The following is a 21,989-nucleotide window of genomic DNA, read 5'->3' as shown; positions in this document are numbered from 1 at the left end:
CAGCAGTTTCTGAATTTACAAGTACTTAGCTGTTCACAGATATGAATTAGGACGCTAGTTCAATGACTGTCACTGAGTTATTAGAATTTCTGCTAAGTTCACAGAATCACAAAATCATTTAGGTTGGAAAAGACCTTTAAGATCATTGAGTCTTAACTGTTAACCTAGCACTTCCAAGTCTACCACTAAACCATGTCCATAAGCATCACATCCACAGGTCTTTTAAATACCTCCCAGGGATGGTGGCTCCATCACTTCCCTGGGCAGCCTGCTCCCAGACTTGACAAAGGCTTGACAACTCTTTACGTGAATTTTTTTTTCCTAATATCCAATCTAAACCTCACCCAGTGCAGCTTGAGGCTATTTCCTCTCATCCCATTGCCTGTCACTTGTGAAAACAGACTGACATCCACCTTCCTACGACCTCCTTGCAGGCAGTTGTAGACAGCAATAAGGTCTCTTCTGAGCCTGAGCCTCCTTTTCTCCAAGCTAAACAACCCCAGTTTCCTCAGCTGCTCCACATTAAGACTTGTTCTCTAGACCCTTCACCATCTTCATTGCTCTTCTTTGGATATGCATTTAAAAGTTAAACATTTTAAAGAAAATAATAGTCTACCAAAGAAAATCATAACCTGCTCAAGGCGCTAAGCCATTCCTTTGTTATGGGAGAAGCAGAAACCTTAACATTCCAGTATTATTAAATAAATTTTCTACTATTTTCTACTATTACTCCTTATTTAAAAAGGCGGGAAAGGACAGGTTGGCCTCAAAAGCCCTAAAACCCAACACCTACATGTGAAAACTTCCATAATAATTTCCTAGAAAGTTATTCGTCAAACCAATACTCATTTTGAATCAGTAAGAAAAGGAAAGGAGGACTAGGGTCTGACCAAGAAAGAAATGGTACTATGTAGTATTATTTCATAGTAACGTGGAGACAAAGCTTTCAGGTCAGGAAAGAGTGAAGTCTCTCCAATTCTGACTCCCAAGAGTCACCGTGAGTCACAAGAAACCATAAATTCTCCTGGAAAATCTGGAACAAAACAGCTAATTTTCAGGGTTTGAAAATGCTGCATCATGTACATTTGGTCTGATTGACGATCATGAAGAGTGTTTTAGGAAATTAGGTTTTTAAAGCTTTTCAACTTATATAAATGCATGTTAGACAAGCCACGACAAAATCCAGAAGTATATACATGCTTTACTATACCTTTTCCATGTTAATGAAAAAAACATAAAGAATTAAAAATACAGGCAAACTTGTAACTAAGTGGAAAATAAGATACACAAGAATGGCAAAACCCCCTCCAAATCATACAGTTTTTCATGCACTAGGCAGTCCTGAAGACAATCAGATTCAGTTATGTACACAAACTTAAACGTAAGTGGCAGTATTTCATTACTGTATATGTTTTTTCTTTTTAATAATCTGAGACTGCCTTAGCTCCTCAGTCCCATGAGCGTATGGGCAAGATTCAGAAGGCAAGGAACAGCCATCAGGATGATGAATGAAAAACCAACAGAGACGTGTTTTAAATGCTTCAGCTGAAAGGCGTCGTTTCACTTCAGGCTTAGTTTTCCTTGATGGTTTCTCTTTTCTCCAGTCACGAATATGAACTCTCCCATTTAGAACTAAGATTTAAAAACAAACAAAAATATAGCTGTTAATAGACAGGCATGGGAATTACACTGGAAAAAATGTATAGTGACATTCTGTGAATTAAATACATATTCTACAAATGGATCACTCAGGCAAAACCAAATGTGCTACTTGTACAGAAATAGAAGTGCACAACAAACCAAGATTGTACAGATATGGTCTAAAGAAGAATTGATCCATTTCTCTGTGAGATGTTTTACTGTCGTCTTTGTAGAGGTTTGTTTATTTGTTTTGAATACAGCAGTTAAGTTCATTTAGACTAAGATCCTCGGAATCTGGATTGCAAGTACTGACAAAAAAGTTTCAACCAGAAGAACTGTAATCCTTCCTGTGTTCAAAAATTTATGGCTCCACATTTAAAATGTGATTACCAGCAAAAATCTAGTAAGGCTCTTCTACTACTTTCACTACACAGAAATGCTCTTGCAAAGACCATTGTTCACTGACCCAAAAATACACTGCATCAAAGAGACTACAAGTGTAGTCCTTCATAGGAATCAACAGTGAATTATTGTGTAATAAAGATTCAGTGCTTTGTTGTTTTTGTTGGTTTGGTTTTTTTTTTTTTTTAAATAGTTTGCTGGTTTAGGTCCATGAACTGCACACAACACATTTGTGAATCTCTATCAACTCCTTAAATGTGTAAGCAAAAAAGAATAAAAGGAAGTTACTAAGACAGAAAGAAAAAACATAGATGTAAGACCACAGTGAAATGAAGGAATAATCTGGCACTTCTAGATTGGCTATGCTCTGTTTTCGTATTCTGCTTCGATCATACCTTCTATATCACATATATGTAGCTTGGAGTAGTTAACTGATGCCATTCTGCATTCTGATGATCACTATTCAAAAGGTAACGAGTCCAGTGAAAGCTTAATATCACACACTCAGGCCTGAATGAATCCATCCTTCCAGGCTTCCTTGTGATACACAAATAGATCTGACCTCACACACAGCCAATCCAGAAGTGGGTTCAGCAGAGCTTTAAAATCTCTCTCAAACTAAAACCAGCAGATACAGTGCTATTTATGATCAAGCATTTTTTTTAAAAGAAAATCAGTCCCATATTTGATAAGATGCCTGACCAAAAGAAACTGCCACAGATCAGTTACTCTAAGACCTTTCTTGTGTGTGTGTGCACACGAGCATCCCTCTTTTCCATGTCTTTAAAAGAAAAACACTTCAGAAAAGATGACAGAAGAGCTGAAGCCATGTTCTTCTCTCTCCTCTTTGGCATGAACAATATCCTTCCAGACCTCGTGCTGGCAACAGTCCCTTGTCATCGTGACATGCTACTTCAGGGAAGAATTAAATGGTCTCTACTGAAGCCCCAGGGAGTTCCCATGTGATGTATACTGCTGAGAAAGATCCAGCCTTAACCCTAGTCTTTCTGCAGAAGTAATGTGCAGACAGCATCCATGTCAAATTAAAATGCTCATTCCATGTAACAAGATGCAAATCTATTCCACCTGGCCCTAATGACAAGAAATCAAATTCAGACACACAATGAACACAGTGTGACCAATTCTTTTAAATAGCTGGTAATTCAAAAGGATTTCAGTATAGCTGCACATTTTATAATTGCCAAGTGTACAGAAATCATTAGTTGAAGCTGAACTAAGTGGAAGCCGCTAATTTAACCACTAGAAGCAACTAGGTTGCATTCTCAGGATTCTCATTGCCATCCATGAGTTGATCAATATTTTACAGCTGATGTAGAACTGTCGGGACACAAGAAGTTAACATACTTCCAAGCCTGAAGCAGCCGTAATACTGGTAAAAGCCTGCAGATCCTGTATTGCTGCAAAGCTAACCTTACTTTTGCAAAACTCCACACTGACAAAAAAACCCAAACAACCCACACCAAAAACTAACCACACAAAAGACACCACCATCACAGTACAATAGGAAGAAGAAACCAGCTACCAACAAATCCAGCCAACCACAGAAACTTGCTACTGAGTTCTTTCGGCCAGGCACCACAGGCTACACATCAAGCCCCACAGTTACAGATTCTTACAGAGACTAGTTTTGTTTTGTGTTGGCATTTACACTGTGGGGCTTGGTAAGGCCAGACAAAGTCTCATTTAAATGCTTTAGTGAACTTGCTCTGCATTTAACAGCCCCCAAATCATCAATATACTTTATAGGAAAAATAAAACTAGTCTTTAAGTCAAGCAATAGCATTAAATTAGCCACTCTAATGAAGGACTTGTCTTTTCAGGTACAGTCAGTCTAGAACAACGCTTTGCTGATAAGATGCCTTACCGATCTCATTCAAAAGCTTTAGTAACAGTATCTTGGAGCAATAGGCACATAAAGAATATCCAGTTTTCCACAAAGGTATGCAAAGCAGTTAAAAAATTCACCACCATAGTAATTTTTCAGTTGAGTTTAACTGCATATAGAGGAGATAACATAATTAAAAAAAAACCAAAACAAAGAACCAAAACTCCTTACCTTCAAATACCTGATGATTGTTCTTAAGTAGTGTCTGCAGGCCTCCATATTCACTCTTTAGTCTTTTTAAAGTCTCTTTATTTAAGTGTTCTGCTACTTCTTTCAAAGAAAGGCTTTCTGCAATAAATAATGGTGAAGCTATTAAAATTGCATATATATAAAATCCTAAGAAAATTTAACTTCTATACAAGTTAATGATTATGAGCAGAATCTGTGAATTATCTACCAGTACTGCAGCAACTTTGTACTCCCAATATCATGCACGATATGTATTGTGTATGTTTATTATCTGTAAAATAGCAGCTTTCATTCTACAGCACTCAAGTCAGAATATCCACAGTAAGACGAATTTTTTTATTTTCCCTGCTTTTTTTACAGTAGCATATAACATTCCTTGTGATAAGCATAATTTACATGTAGTTAGAGAGAAGAGAGAATGATTTAAAGGATCTCCTGTACCAGTAACTTATGACAAACTACAGTAAGTAATAAAACCAGGTGGAGGAAAATGGAAAGATGGTAGTAGTGAGAACTAACTGAATTAACAGCAAATTCTTTTTCTTCCTAAGACTAAACTAAAAATTCCTCATCATATCATAACCAAACGGCACTTCAAAACACTTATCACACAGTTCTTACATAATTAGAGCTAATTATTAAGTACCTATACAAAAATAAACTTAATAGATGTAAAGTGTTCTGGTTTGGTAAATGGGGAGGAGTTCTGGGTTTGCTTTGGGTTTTTTAAATAAAAATTGACTCTGTCCTAGTATTTAAATGAAGAGGGAAAAAACCCCACACCAGTTTCAATATAATCTTATATGCCTTGTTTGCATCCCAGTGTGCAGAGAAGGGAAAAAAAGCCTTTGATTGCTACTGTACTGTTCTTGGTATTTCCTAAGATCTATTTAGCTTACTAAACTTCTAATTATGTAAATTCATTGGAAAAGACATCTTCTACCAGCAAAAGCAAAGGATAATGTAAAGGACATACAATCTCACCTCCTTGATTCCAGGTATTTGTATTCCCACCAAGCATATTAGAACATGATTTTTGGGGGACTGCATTTAACAGCAGGTTTGCCACATTGAGAACCACATCATCTACAAAATCCTGAGGGAGGGAAGCACAATTCCTGATTTGTTCTACTTTTTCTCTGGGTTGAAATTTAGGCATCCAAACTGTACCAGCAGTCTCAGTCTCATTTTCAGGAAGTTCTGAGCGTGCTTCTTTGCACACATCATCAGAGTGATCCTTATGATTAAATCCAACTCTTCTGTCACACATGACCACAGCACAGGTCTGACGATTATTAATATACTGTGTTATCTGCTTGTCAATCAGAGCACGTTCTGTAGGTGGATAGGTCCTATTTTTTCCAATCAGGCTTACCTATTTTAGCAGAAACACGCAAATCACTATTTACACCGAGTCCCATACTTACACACAGCCCCCAAGTCTGCACATACCTTACACAGGCTTCTAAATCTACCTACAGGAGATACCCATTCAAAGTCAATGCTTATTGACATTTGTCAGTTTTTTAATTTTAGTTTTCAAATATTGGTGCCACAGAAGAAATCCAGTAATCAAACCATAATCCATCACGCCACACAGAGCAGGAAGATTGTTCCTGACCCTCAGATTATATAAAAAACTAAAGCTGGACACCTCTTCCTACTCTGAGAACATTTCACTTTGAATTTCATGCAACATGAAAAACAGCCAAATTAAGTAGAAATAAGCAACACAGGCAGCTGGAAAAAAATAAGTTTTGTAAGTTTTCCATCCCATAGGGTGGCAACAAATAATCATAAAACTTCCATTCTTTCCTGTCTTTAGGATTGTACCTATGACACTACGAGCAGAACACCCAAGAAAACAATAAGTAATTTTAGTCTCTCTTCAGAGCATATTGTCTCAAGTAATGCAACTGACTGTAGTCTGATCTTACAATAAAAAGAACAAACAATAATAATGAACATTTATCTGCTTCAGAGAGCTAGCAGCTTAAAAAAAAAAAAAAAAAAAAGACAAAAGCCCTACACAGTCCAAAATTACCCTTTTTGTTGATGGAATTCTAAGGCAATCTTCTTCCACATCAAAGCCGCATACAAATCCCACTTGGGCAACAAAATCAAGATACTCTCTGTACTGAGTTTTCTTGCTTTGTCTTCGGCTGTATTTTCCATGGAAATCAAAGAAGCAACATGGCAGCACAAAGTAGCAACATGAATAGGAAGACCTACAAGAAAGATAACAAAACTGCCGAAGGGAAGTAATTTCAGAAAACACACATACTCAGCAGATAACCCACAAGATACAAGCAATAATGGACATTTTTGTTAAGTGCCAGAACTTCTTGAAATAATATTTCTATGTTCCTCTTTCAGTAGCTCTATTAGCATAATCAAAAATACTGTTTCACAAAGTATTTGCTATGGCAAATTACTGTGCCAAATTGGTTTGCAGGACGGAAACTCTAGATACAAAATTATTGCAGCTGGTTGTGAAGAGCACAACAGTTCAAGGAAAGGCAGAACCAATAGCAATTTTATTTTAAAAAAAGCAGAAAACCCCAACTAAATAACAAACAGATTCAAATCTAAGGAATAAAAATTAGTTGGTTTTTGCACTTCAAAAGCAAAATGTATTGAATTCTCTGAGAAAGAAAATACTACATCTATACTTCTCCACAGGAAGAGAAACATTTTGCAAAAATAATCAATTGGCATCAAAAGCAGCAGGCCCTGCAAGGACCACAGATGCAGCTGTAAAAGTGACAGTTTTCAACAAGCCCACATCAGTAATTATTTTGGGTTTTTTTGGTTGGGTGGGTTTTTTTTTTGTTTGTTCCATTTGGGTTTTGTTCTTTTTCTTCCTTCCCTCCCACTCCTCTCCCTCTGCAAATACCTAGCTGCAATTACAGGTATCCATGGTGTTAATTCATCTGAATGGTTTCCTATGAGCCAGTCAGTGTCTGGAAAGAGGTGACTGTCACCTGGCATGATTGTAGATTCCTAGAAAATCAAACAATAAATTACAAGTTTCTTTATATTGTTGCTTAGTGCTTTATTACCAAATGAAATGTATTTAAAGTCATACAAGCTGACAAATACAAGATGAATGAGAACAGACACCAACGTTTTCCTCAGTCTGCACTTCTGCCAGGTAGTAATTTTTTATAGCTACAAAAAAGTAATTTAGCAACAGCTATGCACAAATGTTAGTCAGACAAAGAGTGGAATAATAATTCTGATTAAGATATCTGTCACCCTAAATATTTGTAAACAAATATCATACATTGCGTTATGATTTCTTGCTGTTTTCCTTCTCTGGACTCAATTTTTCAGAAAGCCACTTAATTTTCTACGTCTTACGCTCCTAGGACTCATGCAGCAATTAACCAGAACACAGCTTCACTACTATGTTCTTCCTTCAGAGACTCTTCCCAAATAAAATCCTAATATACATAACACCACTCTTCACACCCTATAATTCACATATAACAAACCTAACACAGCCCAACACTTTCCCTGTTTATGTTGCCATTTGATCCCCTTCCAAGTTGTGTCAAGGCTACCATACGATACATGCAAAACAGGAGCAAAAATAGGAAACAATAGTTCAGAGAAAGGTGGCTTCTTTGGTGGCCTTTAGAATACTGTTTTGCCTCATGGAAATTCAATTTGTATAGATTGAGCAGACATCAGCAGAGAAGTCTTCCCAACATAACATTGGTGCACAGAATAGTTATTAGCCTCAAAAATATTCTATGCTGAATTCTATAAGAAAAAAACCCCGAAAACCAAAACCACCTTAAAACCAAAATCACCAAACAGTATGAATTCTTCATACAGGTTAAATTTTAAGTTCTAGAGTGCCTTTAACATTTAACTCACACACATGTTCTTCTTACCTTGAACTAAGTTCAGCAAAGAAAGCACTTAAAGATGTTGACACTACTGAAGTACACACTATTATGTAAAAAAGTATCTATAAATCTCAAAATAATTATTGGGCAGATGTGGAAAAAAATTAAATTTTAATCTCCACAGACTGTTAGGAAAAGCCCTAAAAATTATGCCATACTCTCTTTTTATATACCAAATGAATGTTTTACGAGCTCCAAATTCAGAATTATATGTAAAGCACTACCTGTACAGAAATCTATACATATAAAAAACCAACACCCAAAACCCACAAAGAAACACTTGTTAGGGTATTTCGGAAATCTCAGATTACCTCTGTTACACCCCAATTCCTCTCTGCAGAAAGCAGCGTTAGGTGTTTTAAGTATCAGTACAGTGTATTATTGTTCACTGTAAATACTACATATCTGACTATTTTTAGTTCTGCATATGTGTTCCTAGAAAATGTATGTAACAAAGTTTTTTTTGGCAGGTTAATGGATTGGCAGATTAGTTAAATCAAGTGTTTGGTAAGCGTTTTCTTATGGTTGATTAAACAAGTTACTCCTACATTACATTTCAGTTTTGATCATTCAGTTTAGGCATAGCATGAATTATCAGTGCCACACTCCACAATTTGACAGTCACTCATAATGAAATGTGTATTCGCCCTGCCTGACAGCAGTTTGGCGATGCCAAATGCCACCTGTTACATTCATTTATATTGTTAGTATTGGCACTGTATATGTCACAGATGGCAATATCCATCCTGCAACTCAAGCTTTTAAGTAAAGATCAAAACAAAATTAGCTTCAAGGGTAACAAAAGGCTGGATGCAGGTGCCTTCTTGCTTCTGTGGCTCCTGTTGCTACAGAAGCCTTACAAAATCATTTCAGCCTTCCTGTACAGTATGTAACTCCCCCCCCCCCCCCCCCCCAATTAGTACTTTCCTTATATGCATATTTTTGATTTTTTTATTGTTTCTGTCTGGCTTTTTCAACTGTTCTCTATGAATTTTTTTTTTCTCCTTTTCTTTTAAAAAAAGACAAATAAAACCTATCCTTTTCTAATTTGTTCCCTCATGGTGCCGAGAGGGACAGCTGATGCGCAGAAGTTTCCCTAAGAGTCAAAAAAACTGAGAAACTTTAAACAGCCAGACCTTAATATGAAAGGAATATACAAAATTCAAAGATTTCCACAACACAGAAACATGGGCAGAAAAAGGAATATATAACATGAAGGAAGAGAGAAGATGCTGTTTGGTATGATCAAAAGTGACTTAATATAGTACAATAGGAACAAATGAGCACCACAGCTTGATATTTTGGATTGTTTCATGAAGCCTGTCACTAAGATCTGGCTGCAGACTGCAGCAAAGGAATCTGGCAGTTTTGGCCATTTGTACCCAAAATGGCAGGGTGGCAAAGAAAAGGCTGCACCAAGACTGTGAAAGCTCCACCTCCCATCTGTGAAAAATGCTACTCTTTTTCTGATCTAAGTTGTTAGTATTCAGAGATATGTTGAGTTAACTTTTTTTAAAAAACTACTAAAGAATAACTACCGGTAGAAAATCCTTTTAATATACTGGACACTGACAACTTTTGAGAGAACCGAGTGAGAAATTTTAGGAGTCTAGAGAACAAGAAACCAGAACACCTCACTTCCAAAGGGAACTGTTCATCAGCACCACACTTTAACAAGTATCAGACCAAGTGAATGTTCCTATGCTCGAATTGTTCCTGTTCTCATAAAAATGCTAATGTGGAACTTGGAATATAATCCCTCTTTCAGACTAATTTTCCTGTTCATTTTTTTGAAGGCTATTACTGCAGTTATTTACCACAAGGTCAGTACGGCAGAGTACTGGCTCCTTTGAGGTTCAACAATTTTTTCCCCAGAACGGCACATAGCACTAGAAGGTCAGAATCACTCTCAAGACTAAACTACTCACAACTTTGGATATAGTATCTTTTATGAGGTACAGTGGTGCAAAGCAAGCTGCTTAATACTCATCTTCCAGTAAAATCAAAGATTGTTTCATGCTATGCTTGCCTGTACACGCAGTAGGAAATTACACTAGTCTTCTCAGCTGTAAAATGAGGAAGTTGCAAATATGCAAGGGTACGATACAGCACGCTCTCGTAATTCCCTTTACAACTTACAGTCACATAAGACATATGGGTGGCATCATACCAAACCCACAGATCACTTTAGACAACTGTCTGTAACCCAGTATGTTTGATTACATTTACATCAACACAACATGAAGCAATGAACAAATGAATAAAACTATAAATCAGTAAGATTTACATACATTTGCATAATACCTCTAAATGAGTTTCTGGTCCATACATGTCCCATATTTTCCTTCTCCTCACATCAATTCCTCTACCTGAATGCTGAAATATTTGAACAAAAAGTATCATTTTGAAGTTCAATTTTTAGCAGAAATTGTCAAACAGGCTCACTAAATGTATATATTAACAATTATTATTTCATTCATACTAAAATTTAGACAGAATAAAACACATCTTCACCATTTCAGGCAGAAGCTAAATACTTCTAATCCTTTCTTTCCCTTCTAAATATGAAGGGAAAGCCCAGGAAGCATTAAGAATATATTTGGTTTGAAATTTTATCTGGGCACACCCATTGAAACTGCTCTTGAAAATCTGGATCTCTAAAAAAGTAAAAGCAGAGGTAGTGGGGGTTTTTTTGTTTGTTTTTAAAATACCAAAACTTTTCATAAGGCAAATATTACTGTAGCACCCACAGGGCTCAGAAAAGAGTGCTACCCTAAACAGTCCTTGCTGGAGAACCATCTTTCAAATACTGAAATCAATTAGGCTGCTGGAGTCCAAACACACTTTCCCCTGTGTAAATTGATGAGAAGAGGAAATAGGACTGGAAACTAAAACAAGAAATAAAGAATGCGTAAGTAACAGATTCTGAACTTTAAGAACCTTGTGCAGAACTAATCAAAGTCTATTACTAAAAAAGGCTCATAGAACTCTCACACACGATTTTTTTACAGTCAACAATGTTTGCCAGTGCTACAGCGATGATGACCTAATGATGCATGAAAAGAAATGTCTACAGGAAAAACAGCATCTCAGATAAATTTTTCTGGACATACAAGGATAGAGTGTTTCTGTTAAGAGAATCTGGAACTTCCCTCCTGCCCCTAGTCCCCAGCATTTATTGATCTAATAGGAGACGTTAATTTCCTCTACAGATTTTAGAACGTTCTCTTAGAAGTGGAAAATACAATTTTCTGAAAGAGACAGACCCAATTTTAATGGGTTTTGTTTAATCTCACTGACCTTTTTTTGTTGTTTCAGAAACTATGCCTCAAGAAACCAAATTTTGCTGTTGCCACTCCTCAAAGCACAAATTAACAAATCCAGGATTGTTTTTAAAGATAAAAAAAACCAAAACATTTTCAGGACATGACAAGTAGAATTAAATTTCTATAAAGTTAAGTTCATGAACAAAATCTTGTGAGAGAGAATCTCTATGTTAAGATTCCCCATTCCTTTTTCCTTTGTCTACAGCATAATGAAATCACACCATTACTTTTTCTTTTCCCTCTTTGTTTCTTACCTCAGAAAAACAGCCTTGAATTGAAATGAATTGCACCAGTAAAAATAGATAAGTGAAAGGTTTCTAAAGCTCTGCTAGGATTTTCTCCTGGTAACTAGAGTGACAAAATCCTATTTGCGACATGAATTAACTGAATTTTGGGTATTTACATGCCAGATAAAAGGAAAGCATAACAAAAATATTGGCTACTTCTATTTTTTATTATTTTAAAAAGCACTCTATTTACCCCTTCATTGTTTAGAATATGAACCAGTAGACCATTTCCACATCCAAGATCTACAAATGACTGTTTCTTGGTCAACCCTTTTTCCTTTCTTTCTTGTTCCCAAAGAATCTAAGACAAGAAAAGAAAACATATTAGACTTCTGCTCTCAAGCTTCCCTGTAAGAAATCAGTAAAGGTTATTGTAAATGTAAGGAGAAAGCTGGAAGAGAATGCAGATGTGGCAGAAAAGATTCACTGTACTCACAGAGAAAACAACTTGAGAGGGAAAAAAACCCAACCCCAAAGCCTCTAAAACTGTTTATGGCGAGGGGCAGGGATTATGTTGCAGAAATACCAGTAATTTTCCAAGTGCTAAGCACGCCCTCCTGAGTTATTGCAGTTTGAAATTAATCAAGGCTACACAATCCTGGGCTGGACTGAACATAAGTGGTAAAAAACATATACAAAACACCGTAACACATGGTGCAAGAGATGAACAGAGGAAGCAAGGGAAGTAGCAAGTAAACTGTCAGCAGTGTATTTGCAAGTAACACCACAGAAGCATTTACATCCAACTGTATTAAAGAAAGAATTGGTGGCAGAGTGAAAACAAAACCAAAAATGTTCTTTGTAAACAGTTTGCTATATGTTTGTATATGTAACATCACATTCTACTGAACAAGGCAACAGTCAGCTGCCCCAAATTCTGCATCAGTTAAAGGGACTTTTAGCCCGATTATAGTCCCTGCTATGTACCAAAGTAGTTACTTTTCCATAGTTAGTTCATAGTTAGTTACTAATTGGACATTTGTCTGCAGGACATGGATTAGTCCCTATTACCGTCAAACTCTTTTTCCTTCAACAACAAGCTACAGAGCACACATTCATCAACTCTGCACACTTACTTTACTGCAACTAACAAAAGTCCTCAAGAGTATTTAACCATAAAAATTAATATTTGTAACATTGCTACTTGTTAATTTGTCAGTTTTGCTAGAGGGAAAGAAGCTGCAGATAATCCATGAGATTATCAAACTATGTTTACATTTTTAAATGTACCAATCATTGCACTTTTGCACTCTAGGCTGCATCCTGGAAATCCCTAATCACCTCCTACACAGATCACACCTATCCTCCATCCCCTGCTGAGTTTCTCATGATACAAACTGAATAGCTACTTCTTTGGGTATGTGCCTAGACAGCAGGTGATGTAATGTGACTGCTGAGTAAAATGAGGTCAGATTTAGATGCCTTAAATCCATAAAAATTTAACACTGGGCCCACCTTTTCTTAACCACCTGTTTAACACACTTCTAAATAATGTTTAATCTAAATAAATATTATATACCATCATAAAGATACCTGAAATTTTTGAAGTGAGGTTAGGTTATTAATAGCATACTTTAAGCTTTCATTTATATAAGCCAGTTATTGGGTGATTTTAATAACTTTCTGAAAACTACTGCTTACGTCAGCTAAAACACATTAACACTGTAAACTAACACTAATGCATAAAAATTCTCTCATTACAGAATTTTCTGAGGGCTACAACCAATTGTCAACATCTAATATCACGGTGATAAAAATGGTAAAAGATAAGTTTAATATATAGCTTTTTCCACAAGCCAGTATCATAGATTGGTTCAGTTGGAAGGGATCTACAACAATCATCTAGCCCAACTGTCTGACCACTTCATCACAACCATTTCTCTGATGTAAAAAGTTCTCTCACATCAACATGACAATCAAGATTTTGAGTGGCCTAGGTCAGTCAGGCTTCTTCAGATAATTTTAAAAATCCTTACGGGGAAAAAAACCCTGGGGTTCTAAGTTTTGTCAACCATCAAAATAAACTGGCCCTCAATGAGTTCTGTAAACAAGCTACCTTACTTACATTTACCGATTTAGAGAAGATGTAAAAGGTATCTACATTACACTTTAAGGCAGACCTGTTTTTACCACACTCTGGACAGCAGTCAAAAGTATGTGCCTACACAGTGACAAATTTTGATGCTGTTTAAAAATCTGAAGTTTTTAGTGACTGCAGGTAGCAGAATTTTCATAAATTCTGACGTACGCAGGTGCCTTAGAAAACTGCATCAAGCACGTATCTGCATTCCTACCATCTACAGTTGACTTTATTGCATCTGAAGATGGGATTTAAGCTGAACTTTTCTCAGGGAAAAGTACAGCAGTGAAAAACCTTTAGCATAAAATTAGCAAGTGGTAGACATATGTATGAAACAATAGCTTTTGATCTCCAAATCAGCCCATCTAATCACTATTTTTCTGCTGTATCATTGCTTTTCATTTTACCACTTAAAAAAAATATCAGATCTTGTCTGTGTAGGTCAAACCTCCTGTGACAGGACCACAAATCTTTATCACATCTTCACAGAGAAGTTTTAGTAGCCCTCTAAACTCTTCACTGTTATTGTCCTGATTTTTGTGGTATAGGGCAGTATAAAAACAAAAAATTAACCTATTTTCCCTTTGCTGTGTCACATTCTTTTTTCTTTTTCCAAATCTGTTATAAAATGCCTACTTCCTTTAATGACATATTATATGTAAATCCCTGAAATCCCAAATGAAACTTGAATAGTTATAGACATCAATTTCACTTTTGGTTTAAGGTGAGCTTAAAAACATTGTAATAAGAACTTTTCTCTCTGCTTAAATGAAAGCAAAAGCAAGAAAAACTCCAAATCCCAGAAAACTCATAACCCTTCTCCTACCCCCTTCCTTTTGCTTTGTATGTCTGTAATCACTTCAAGTCATTCTATTTGAAAAACTGCAAAAACTATAAAATGAAAATACTGATTTTCTTTAGAGAGCTTCTACTATTGGGAAATAGAACCTTACAGAATGCTATTAGGCAAAGAGGTTCCCTACCAGCAAGTAAGTGGCAATGGCAACATCTTCATAAACAAATTTCTCAGGATCTGTCACTTCAGGCCACACCTTCAGTAAAAAAGAGAAAAATTATTTTCTGTACCATCTGAAATTATTTCCAAAAGTGCTCAATTAAAGCGATCTGGATACCCCTCCACTTCAATAGGTTTCTGCATTTTGCAAATTTTGCATTTTAACCTCATAAAATAATATACTCAAAGAATATAAAGACTGATTTTGTAAGTCACACAAAAGAATCATGGCATAAAAAATGTCTGCTGTCACCCAATCAACGTTTCCAAGAATGTTATTGCTCCATACGTGCAGGTCACAAGCAAACTGCTGCACCTGTTCTGCAATAAAGCATGCATCCTTTTGCTTAACTCTCTCAGAAGAAAAAAGCTTATATTATTCCTGTTATGTGCAACATTGATAACATGAACATTTGTGAATTTATTTTCACAGCTTAGCAGGCATAAAATTATCCTGCCACAACAGAACAAAGAATCTAAACCTGAAATAGACAGAAAGCAGCAGTATTATCCCTAGTTTGTCAACAAGGAATTGCAACAAAGTTTAAAATGCCCAACACTATGCTAATTCTACTGCTGAGCTAAAGACTGAACCGTTGTTACCTTAGCCACAAGTCCAACTTTCCTCTCACCTCTATCCTTCTATTAGTACAGAACTATCAGCAGTAAAACTTTTCAACACTTTCACAGTTTTACAACAGCATTTACTAATATTTTTGCTTGTAGCTAGAGTCAGGATATAGGCATTACTTCATACAGCACTCAAGATGATCACTGTCATTTTTTGGGATCACCAGAATAAAACTATTTTACAACATTGCTTGTCTAACTCAAACACATATTAATACAGCATCCAAATTTAAGGAGAATAATAGAAAAATTAACCTACTTGCTAACCAGTGCTATTTCCAGAATCGGGTTTTGGAGAAGAAGGTGCTTTATTTATGACTTCCAGTGTGGATGACTTAGTATTTATGTCCACTAACCTACTGCTTCTTCTTATCAGAAGGAATGCATTCTGAAAAAACCCTAACTCTTCCAAGTATCTAGTGTGAATTTGGCTCTAAATCTTGCTTTTCCAGTTTAGTTCTTTCAAATACTAAATTGTTTTTTCCTCCACATACACAGAAAAAAACCCCAAAACATGAAACCATAAAACATACATTTCAATTCAGTTGCTTCTTTTATTAAAAAAAAAAAATGTAGTGAAAGAAGCAGCTTCACCAAACAACCAACCAAAAATATAGGAAAACATATTATTACTGCATCTATTGCTAAACTTACCTTTACCATATCTTTGTATTTTTCCTTAAGGTCTTGATAAACCTCGCTGTATTTTGCCACAGAAATGAGCGAGAGTGTACTTTTAAACTCACTGGGCTTTTGCTCCACAGACCATTTAGCCAGTTTGGACAAAAGCTCATTTCCAAGCCATGCTAGTTTGGGATATGCAACTCCATCTGAAAACCAGTCTTCTGGAAACAGGGCTACAATAGACACAGACCTTTAAAAATAAAATAAAAACTTTGTATAAATAGAGCGTATTTCATTACAACAGCTAGCTCAAAGAGTGAGAAAACAATGATTAAGTGATCAGCAGATCAGAGGTATAAAAGCAGGCTGAACAATAAGGAAATATGTGATACACAAAACCAGAAGTAAAATAAAACGGTGATGTTACTGAACAGTCTCCCCTGAACTTTGTTAGACAGCTCATTATCTGCCAATTCAAACACTGGACATGAGTGTCCATGCTGCGATTAACATAATGACTGAGGACTCACATATGACGAACAACCTGATTTAGCAAGATATCCAAACATTAACTAGTAAAATTGACTTCATTAAACTAATGAAAACAACAAGAAAATTTAGGAGGAAAACATACCAGTCAGCATATTTCATTATTTCATCACCTCTAACTTGACTCAGATTTCCTTAGAGCTACACCCTCAGGTGCTCAGGACCAAGCTGCAATGGTCTACCTTTCAATGACTGAAGCTCAATAGGTTCGCATTGCATTAAGATCACACCACTACTGTCATTTACTAATCAAGCAGAAAATTACACAAACCAAATCACCTCGGTACAAATACTAAAACATGGTGTGATCCTTGCAATAACTCAGGGTTTGCTTCTTTTCTCACTCCTAGCACTTACCATTCTTCATCTTTTACATGTGTAAGTTGAATTTGATAAATATTGCACTTTTTAATCTGGTATTTTCCTTCACTGGTTTCCTCCAAAGGCAAAAAGGTCACAGTCCCATTGTAAATATCTGAAAAGATATGTAAACAGTGATATATTATTCCATGGTGCAAACCATCCTGGTTAGCACCAAAATAAACTTTAGTCTCTTTACTAGTGCAAACTAGTGAGGCAAGATCTAGGACAACACAGGAAGAACCATAATGCTACAAACAGATCTGTTTCTCAGGGTGCCTGACATCTGAAACTACTGAACTGTTTGAATTTTCAAAATTTAGCATTCTGCTGCATGTTTCCAAAATATCTAAGGCTGACCAGTAAGAATATTCATTTTCTTAAAACCTAACTATTTTAGTAATGTAAAAGCTAGACAGTGAGGGGGTTTTAGCACAAAAGTGCTGCTTTCCCCTACCCCACAGTAAATGTGTAGTCCTGGGAAGCACATTCCAAATTAACAGAGACTTACGTATCACCCCAATATTAGATAACCAGCCAGTGCAATATTAAAAAATAATCGATAACATCATTATTATCTATCAATTTTGCCATGTTCGAACATAGAATCTATTATGTGATTATAATTAAGTATAACTACACTTCCCTTTTAATGTCATGCAGCTTTCCTAATTAAGAGTTCCTGGATTAATCACTGAAAAACCACATTATCTATCCCTAAATTAGGATCTCTCAACTCTGAAGGAAACTACCTAAGATGACCTGTTTTTAGGTGAAGGCATATGTATTATGTTAACATATTAAGCTATGTTCAGCACACCAGGCTACTGATCTTAATGGTATCTATCACCTGTAGAGTAAAACGTTTACATCCAAACACTAGGGACTCTGGAAGAGTTGAGATGGGCTGGCAAACAGCTGTCAACACACTTGAGTGCCTCTACCACATTTCAAGTAGATATTCTGCAATTTTTGTCACATTTCATTCTCTAATATCATGCAGGTACCATAACTCCTACACAAGTGAAAACAGAAAGAGGGAGAGTGTGTCCTTTTGAAATAACTTACAAATAAAAAGAAAGGCAACTTGCACTGAAATATGAATGGCATGATCAAGCGTAGTACTCACATACTGTTTTTTTAGAAAATCTTAATATCTTAATTTCTTCCCTATATACATTCTATAAAGTGACTCTAAAACATTTACTATATTCCTTATGTCATATGATTCGTATGCATTATTACTTTATAAGCCAGTTGCAAAAATATTTTCAGCTATTTATCCAGGATGCTTGCTTCAGAATAACTTACTAAGTTCTCATTTTTTAAAATCATTTTTCAATCACCATCAAAGCAAACATTCTGCTAACTGCAAATCTTCCAACTAAGAATGTTATATTGGCTAAGTAATCAAACTTCAATGGACTCCAAAATCTGCTGAGACAGGAAAGAGTAATCAGCCATACAAGTCTTGCTATCTCAGCCCATCCTTACCTGACCCCTCTCTAACATTTTTTAATATAAACATACTAAATAAAAAAAAATATTTTCCTAGACTTTTTCTTACAGATAGGCTTTCTAGATGTAGCTCAGGACCACCTTAACATCAAAAGAAAAACAAAATCAAACCCGCAACATATACTTGTGGGTTGGTTGGTTGTTTTTTTTGAGGGCATCATACTTTCTTTGAAGTCATCAGAGTAAGAATCCTAGGCCACAAGTCATCCTAAGTCAGCTGTCCCCCATAAATGATTATAGGTCTTTTTGCATTGTAAATGTAACTGTTTCTGGAATTCTGATTCTTTTCAAAACGTTACTATTAGAATTTAATCCACATCAACACTTTTTCCGAAATTCATCTTAAAAAGGCGTCAACCTCTACCCTTTATGTTTCTTTATAGTAGGATTTACTGCAGCATATTACCATCATACAATGCAAAACCAAAAATTAGTCAAGCTTCATTTTTAAACAATACTGAACAGCAAGGAAGTAGACACAAACAGTTCAACTTGGCCAGGCAGGTGCCACAGGTGTGTACTTTTTTTCATTCTCTCTGTATTTTCAAAGGCTACCCATCACTCATTACAAGCCCATAATTAGGTTTGCACTGCAAGCAGCATTCCTGTGTGGGTAGCTTAGGACAGCAGCTTGCATGATGACAGTCCTTCTTGCCTCTTCTTTTTAAGGAAGGCAAAAAGATGAGACATCTATACCTCCTCCTCGGGAGCAGGGGGAAGTCTGGCATCCCTGAGTCCTTCCCCTACCTCAGCAGCACCTTACACATAACACATCAGCTGTTCCCCTACTACGATCTCCTAACATCGAAGCAGGGGCTGTTTAAACCAGAGTCCTGCAGGTGCTTCACCTCCATAATTTGTATTTCAGCTGCTGACACTTCCTAGCACAACAACAACAACGACAAAAGTAAGAGATAAAAAATCTAAGCACAGGACAGGGTCAAAAATCCACCTGCACTCACACAAGCAGTGAAAAAAGCGGTGTTTATCCCTCTTGCGAGCCAACGCGACAGGCCTGCAAGAGACGCGGCACCTGGGGCGCCCCGGCCGCCCCGCTCGCCGCCGCGGGGCCCGCTCCCGCTCACCTTGCACCGCCAGCTCCTTCGGCGGCGGAGCGGCTGGGCCGGCGGGCCGCCCCCGGGGCAGCAGCGTCCTCAGCACGGCGCGGAGCTCGGGGCGGCGGCCCGGCCCGCCCCACGGCGTGAGGGGCGGCGGCAGGTGCCCGTGCCCCGCCGGCAGCTGGCCGCACACCTCCCTCCAGAGCCGGCCCAGCTCCGCAGCCCCAGCGGGCGCCGCTCGCCCCCCCGCGCCCCCGCCGCTCCCGCCTCCCCACACGGCGGCGACGGGGGGAGACGCTTCCCCGCCCTCCCCGAGCGGCACCGTCCCCTCGGCCTCGATGGCGGCGCCGCACAGCCGCCTGTTGGCCACCTGCGGCTTCTCCAGCCAGACGCGCACCGCCGCCCAGAAGCCGTGAGGCAGCGCGGCGCCGCCATCACGCACAGCCGCCGTCCCCACCGGCCCCATGGCCGCCGCGCCACCGCCGCTGCCGCCGCCGGGCAGGGGGAGGAGGCGGAGCGCGTCGCAGGCTGCTCCCGTCAGTTCCTGAGGCGGGGACGGCGGCGGCCGCAGGTAGGTGCCGCGTCCCCGGTGCACCCTGGGCCGTGGCCTCGGAGCCCCGAGCGAGGCGGAGGCGGGCTGTCCGTCCCACGGCGCCGCGGCCAGGGCGGGCGGGCGGGCAGCGCCTCCTGCCAGCCCTGCCCGGGGACCGGCCCTGCGGGGCGCGGCGGGGAACTGCTGCGGGGCGGCGCTGCACGGGGGGCCGCCTGCTCCCAGGAGCGAGTGTGGGTTGCTGGGTTTGTACCCCGTGTGTAGCGTTTGCTTGAAAAAGGCCTGTATCGGTGTGACACGGGCGGCGGTACCTCAGCGTAGAAACACCTTTCTGAAAGCGGGCTGAAACCCGGGAACGCGGACTGGCAGGCCTCCCACTGCCCGACTTTTCAAGGAAACAAATCACTGTACTTTTTTTGTGCTAAAAACCAGGATATTACTTAGTCGTCTGGACTTTTTCCTCTGAGCAGAAGCGAGGCCCCACCCTGAATTCAGGCAGCTCACATAGCGGTTTGTGCAATGAAACCTCAAAGGATTCTTAAAGAGGAGGTTTACTTCCCTGCCTTTAGCTTCTCCGGTGTTGTCTTCCTCTGGGCAACTGCTGTCACAGTGTTTCTTATTTTCTGTCGGCTCTACGTTTGCGAGTAATGCTATTTCTGACAGAATAAGGGTACAATACGTTATTCTTGGCAGCTACCATGTGTCTGAGCTGTGTCATCATGCCAGAAAACTGATGGTAATGCACTGCTGACTGAAATACTCCCTCGCGATTCAGATACTGTTGTTGTCCAGGCATGAATTTGAATTAACTAGCAGGAGCATCGTCCACTTAAAAAGGTTTTCAACTCAGCATTTCTCAGTGAAACTGCAGCAGTTCTCAGCAAGTTGAAAATAACGTGTTATTTTTTTACTGCCACACCTGTACGCAGATTTTGAAATACCAGCACAAGGCTGAAGTTAACACTGAGGTTATTCTTTAGGCCAGTTGTTAACTTTCCTATTGTAACTGCCTGTTTCGGTTTCTGGATCACTTTGATATTTGCTTGGAACCAAATTACATTAAAACATTGTGTGAAGACAGAAATTGTAAATTTTTTTGAAGTACAGGATCCTTTGTTTGTGAACACTTTTCTCATTTGAGCAATCTTACTGATTTGCTATGTAAATAAAGTTAGGTTCAATAACTGCAATATTTGCATGTAAATTTTTCTCTGTTCTGAGCCAGAAGCCTTGAACTTCTGCTTGATTTACCTGTTTTCCAGTTAGAAGAGTAATGTCTGTTTATTTGGCTTCAGGTTGAAATGCTCTTTCTCAGTGCCCTTTTTTCCCCTTCTCTATTTCCAAACCTGTTGCTCAGTACTAGAACTGCACCTTCCTAGAACCAATTTGGAAGTCACGTGCAGAAATGCTGTGCTGCAGTCGTCTTCTGTGTCTATACTGTCCAGAACTAGGAAATGACCTCCATAAGAGGAGTACGTTAGCAGAAATGTAGTAGGGAGGTACCTCAAGATGATGAGGAAAAAAACATGACTGAAAAAGTAGAGTGCCAAAGTAGAAACTATTAGTTTCTGTACTTTATTCAGTTCATAGTTTACAGTTCATAGTTCATGACTACTTTATACAGTTCATAGTCCATACTGAGCCCTTGGCCAGCCCTGGGCCTGGATGTCCTCCCAGTACCTGTGAGATTGCTTCTTCACGCCAGTCCCCTTGTTATAATGCAGCCAGCTTCTGTTCCCCTGCCTGATTATTTTTGCATCTCACAAGCATAACACTGATCTCTTCTATCTGCATGAAGGGACAGATATTGCTGGGTGCATTAGGAGCAGGTAGCAGCAGAAGGTACTCCGGCATCTGCTTCTGGAAGCAGCAGAGGAATAAGCCTTTTATCTTTGGGCCAGATTCTAATGCAAAGCGATTCTCCTTTTCTCCAAAAC

The 21,989-nt window shown here is 38.5% G+C and overlaps 2 protein-coding genes across 3 annotated transcripts in view; one reads left to right on the top strand and one right to left on the bottom strand.

Annotated features, from left to right (window-relative positions):
• Positions 1–1,181: 1,181 nt before the first annotated feature.
• On the bottom strand, positions 1,182–20,067 carry TRMT44 (tRNA methyltransferase 44 homolog). The gene is made up of 11 exons (XM_037385701.1): positions 19,530–20,067; positions 16,924–17,041; positions 16,048–16,267; positions 14,732–14,800; positions 11,862–11,969; positions 10,360–10,431; positions 7,035–7,141; positions 6,183–6,366; positions 5,123–5,513; positions 4,121–4,237; positions 1,182–1,632 (listed from the first exon to the last, which is right to left on the bottom strand). Exons 1-11 carry the CDS (start codon positions 19,966–19,968, stop codon positions 1,400–1,402), a joined length of 2,058 nt encoding a protein of 685 aa, XP_037241598.1. The 5' UTR covers positions 19,969–20,067; the 3' UTR covers positions 1,182–1,399.
• ACOX3 (acyl-CoA oxidase 3, pristanoyl) overlaps positions 19,959–21,989 on the top strand; it is a 36,641-nt gene continuing 34,610 nt past the window's right edge. The window contains exon 1 of one of the 2 annotated variants that reach the window (XM_037385651.1): positions 19,959–20,073. The gene's annotated coding sequence lies outside the window, so the exon portion shown is untranslated. Of the gene's footprint in view, positions 20,074–20,236; positions 20,789–21,989 lie in introns of those variants that run through there. The other variant, XM_037385670.1, reaches the window with a different exon arrangement.

Source organism: Falco rusticolus, chromosome 1 (genome assembly GCF_015220075.1).
Source record: "Falco rusticolus isolate bFalRus1 chromosome 1, bFalRus1.pri, whole genome shotgun sequence".
In the NCBI taxonomy this organism is placed as follows: Eukaryota; Metazoa; Chordata; class Aves; order Falconiformes; family Falconidae; genus Falco; species Falco rusticolus.
The sequence above is the reverse complement of the archived record's forward strand: the minus strand, read 5'-3'. Positions and strand labels throughout refer to the sequence as shown.

What these genes read in the sequence shown, in the direction of transcription:
- TRMT44 (XM_037385701.1), bottom strand. Translation starts at nt 19,968, where the DNA reads ATGGGGCCGGTGGGGACGGCGGCTGTGCGTGATGGCGGCGCCGCGCTG. An exon ending in CATGTAAAAGATGAAGAATG is followed by an intron (nt 16,268 to 16,923) that starts GTAAGTGCTAGG and finishes TTATTTTTAAAG; the next exon opens with GTCTGTGTCTATTGTAGCCC. An exon ending in AAATACCTGGAATCAAGGAG is followed by an intron (nt 4,238 to 5,122) that starts GTGAGATTGTAT and finishes TATTTATTGCAG; the next exon opens with AAAGCCTTTCTTTGAAAGAA.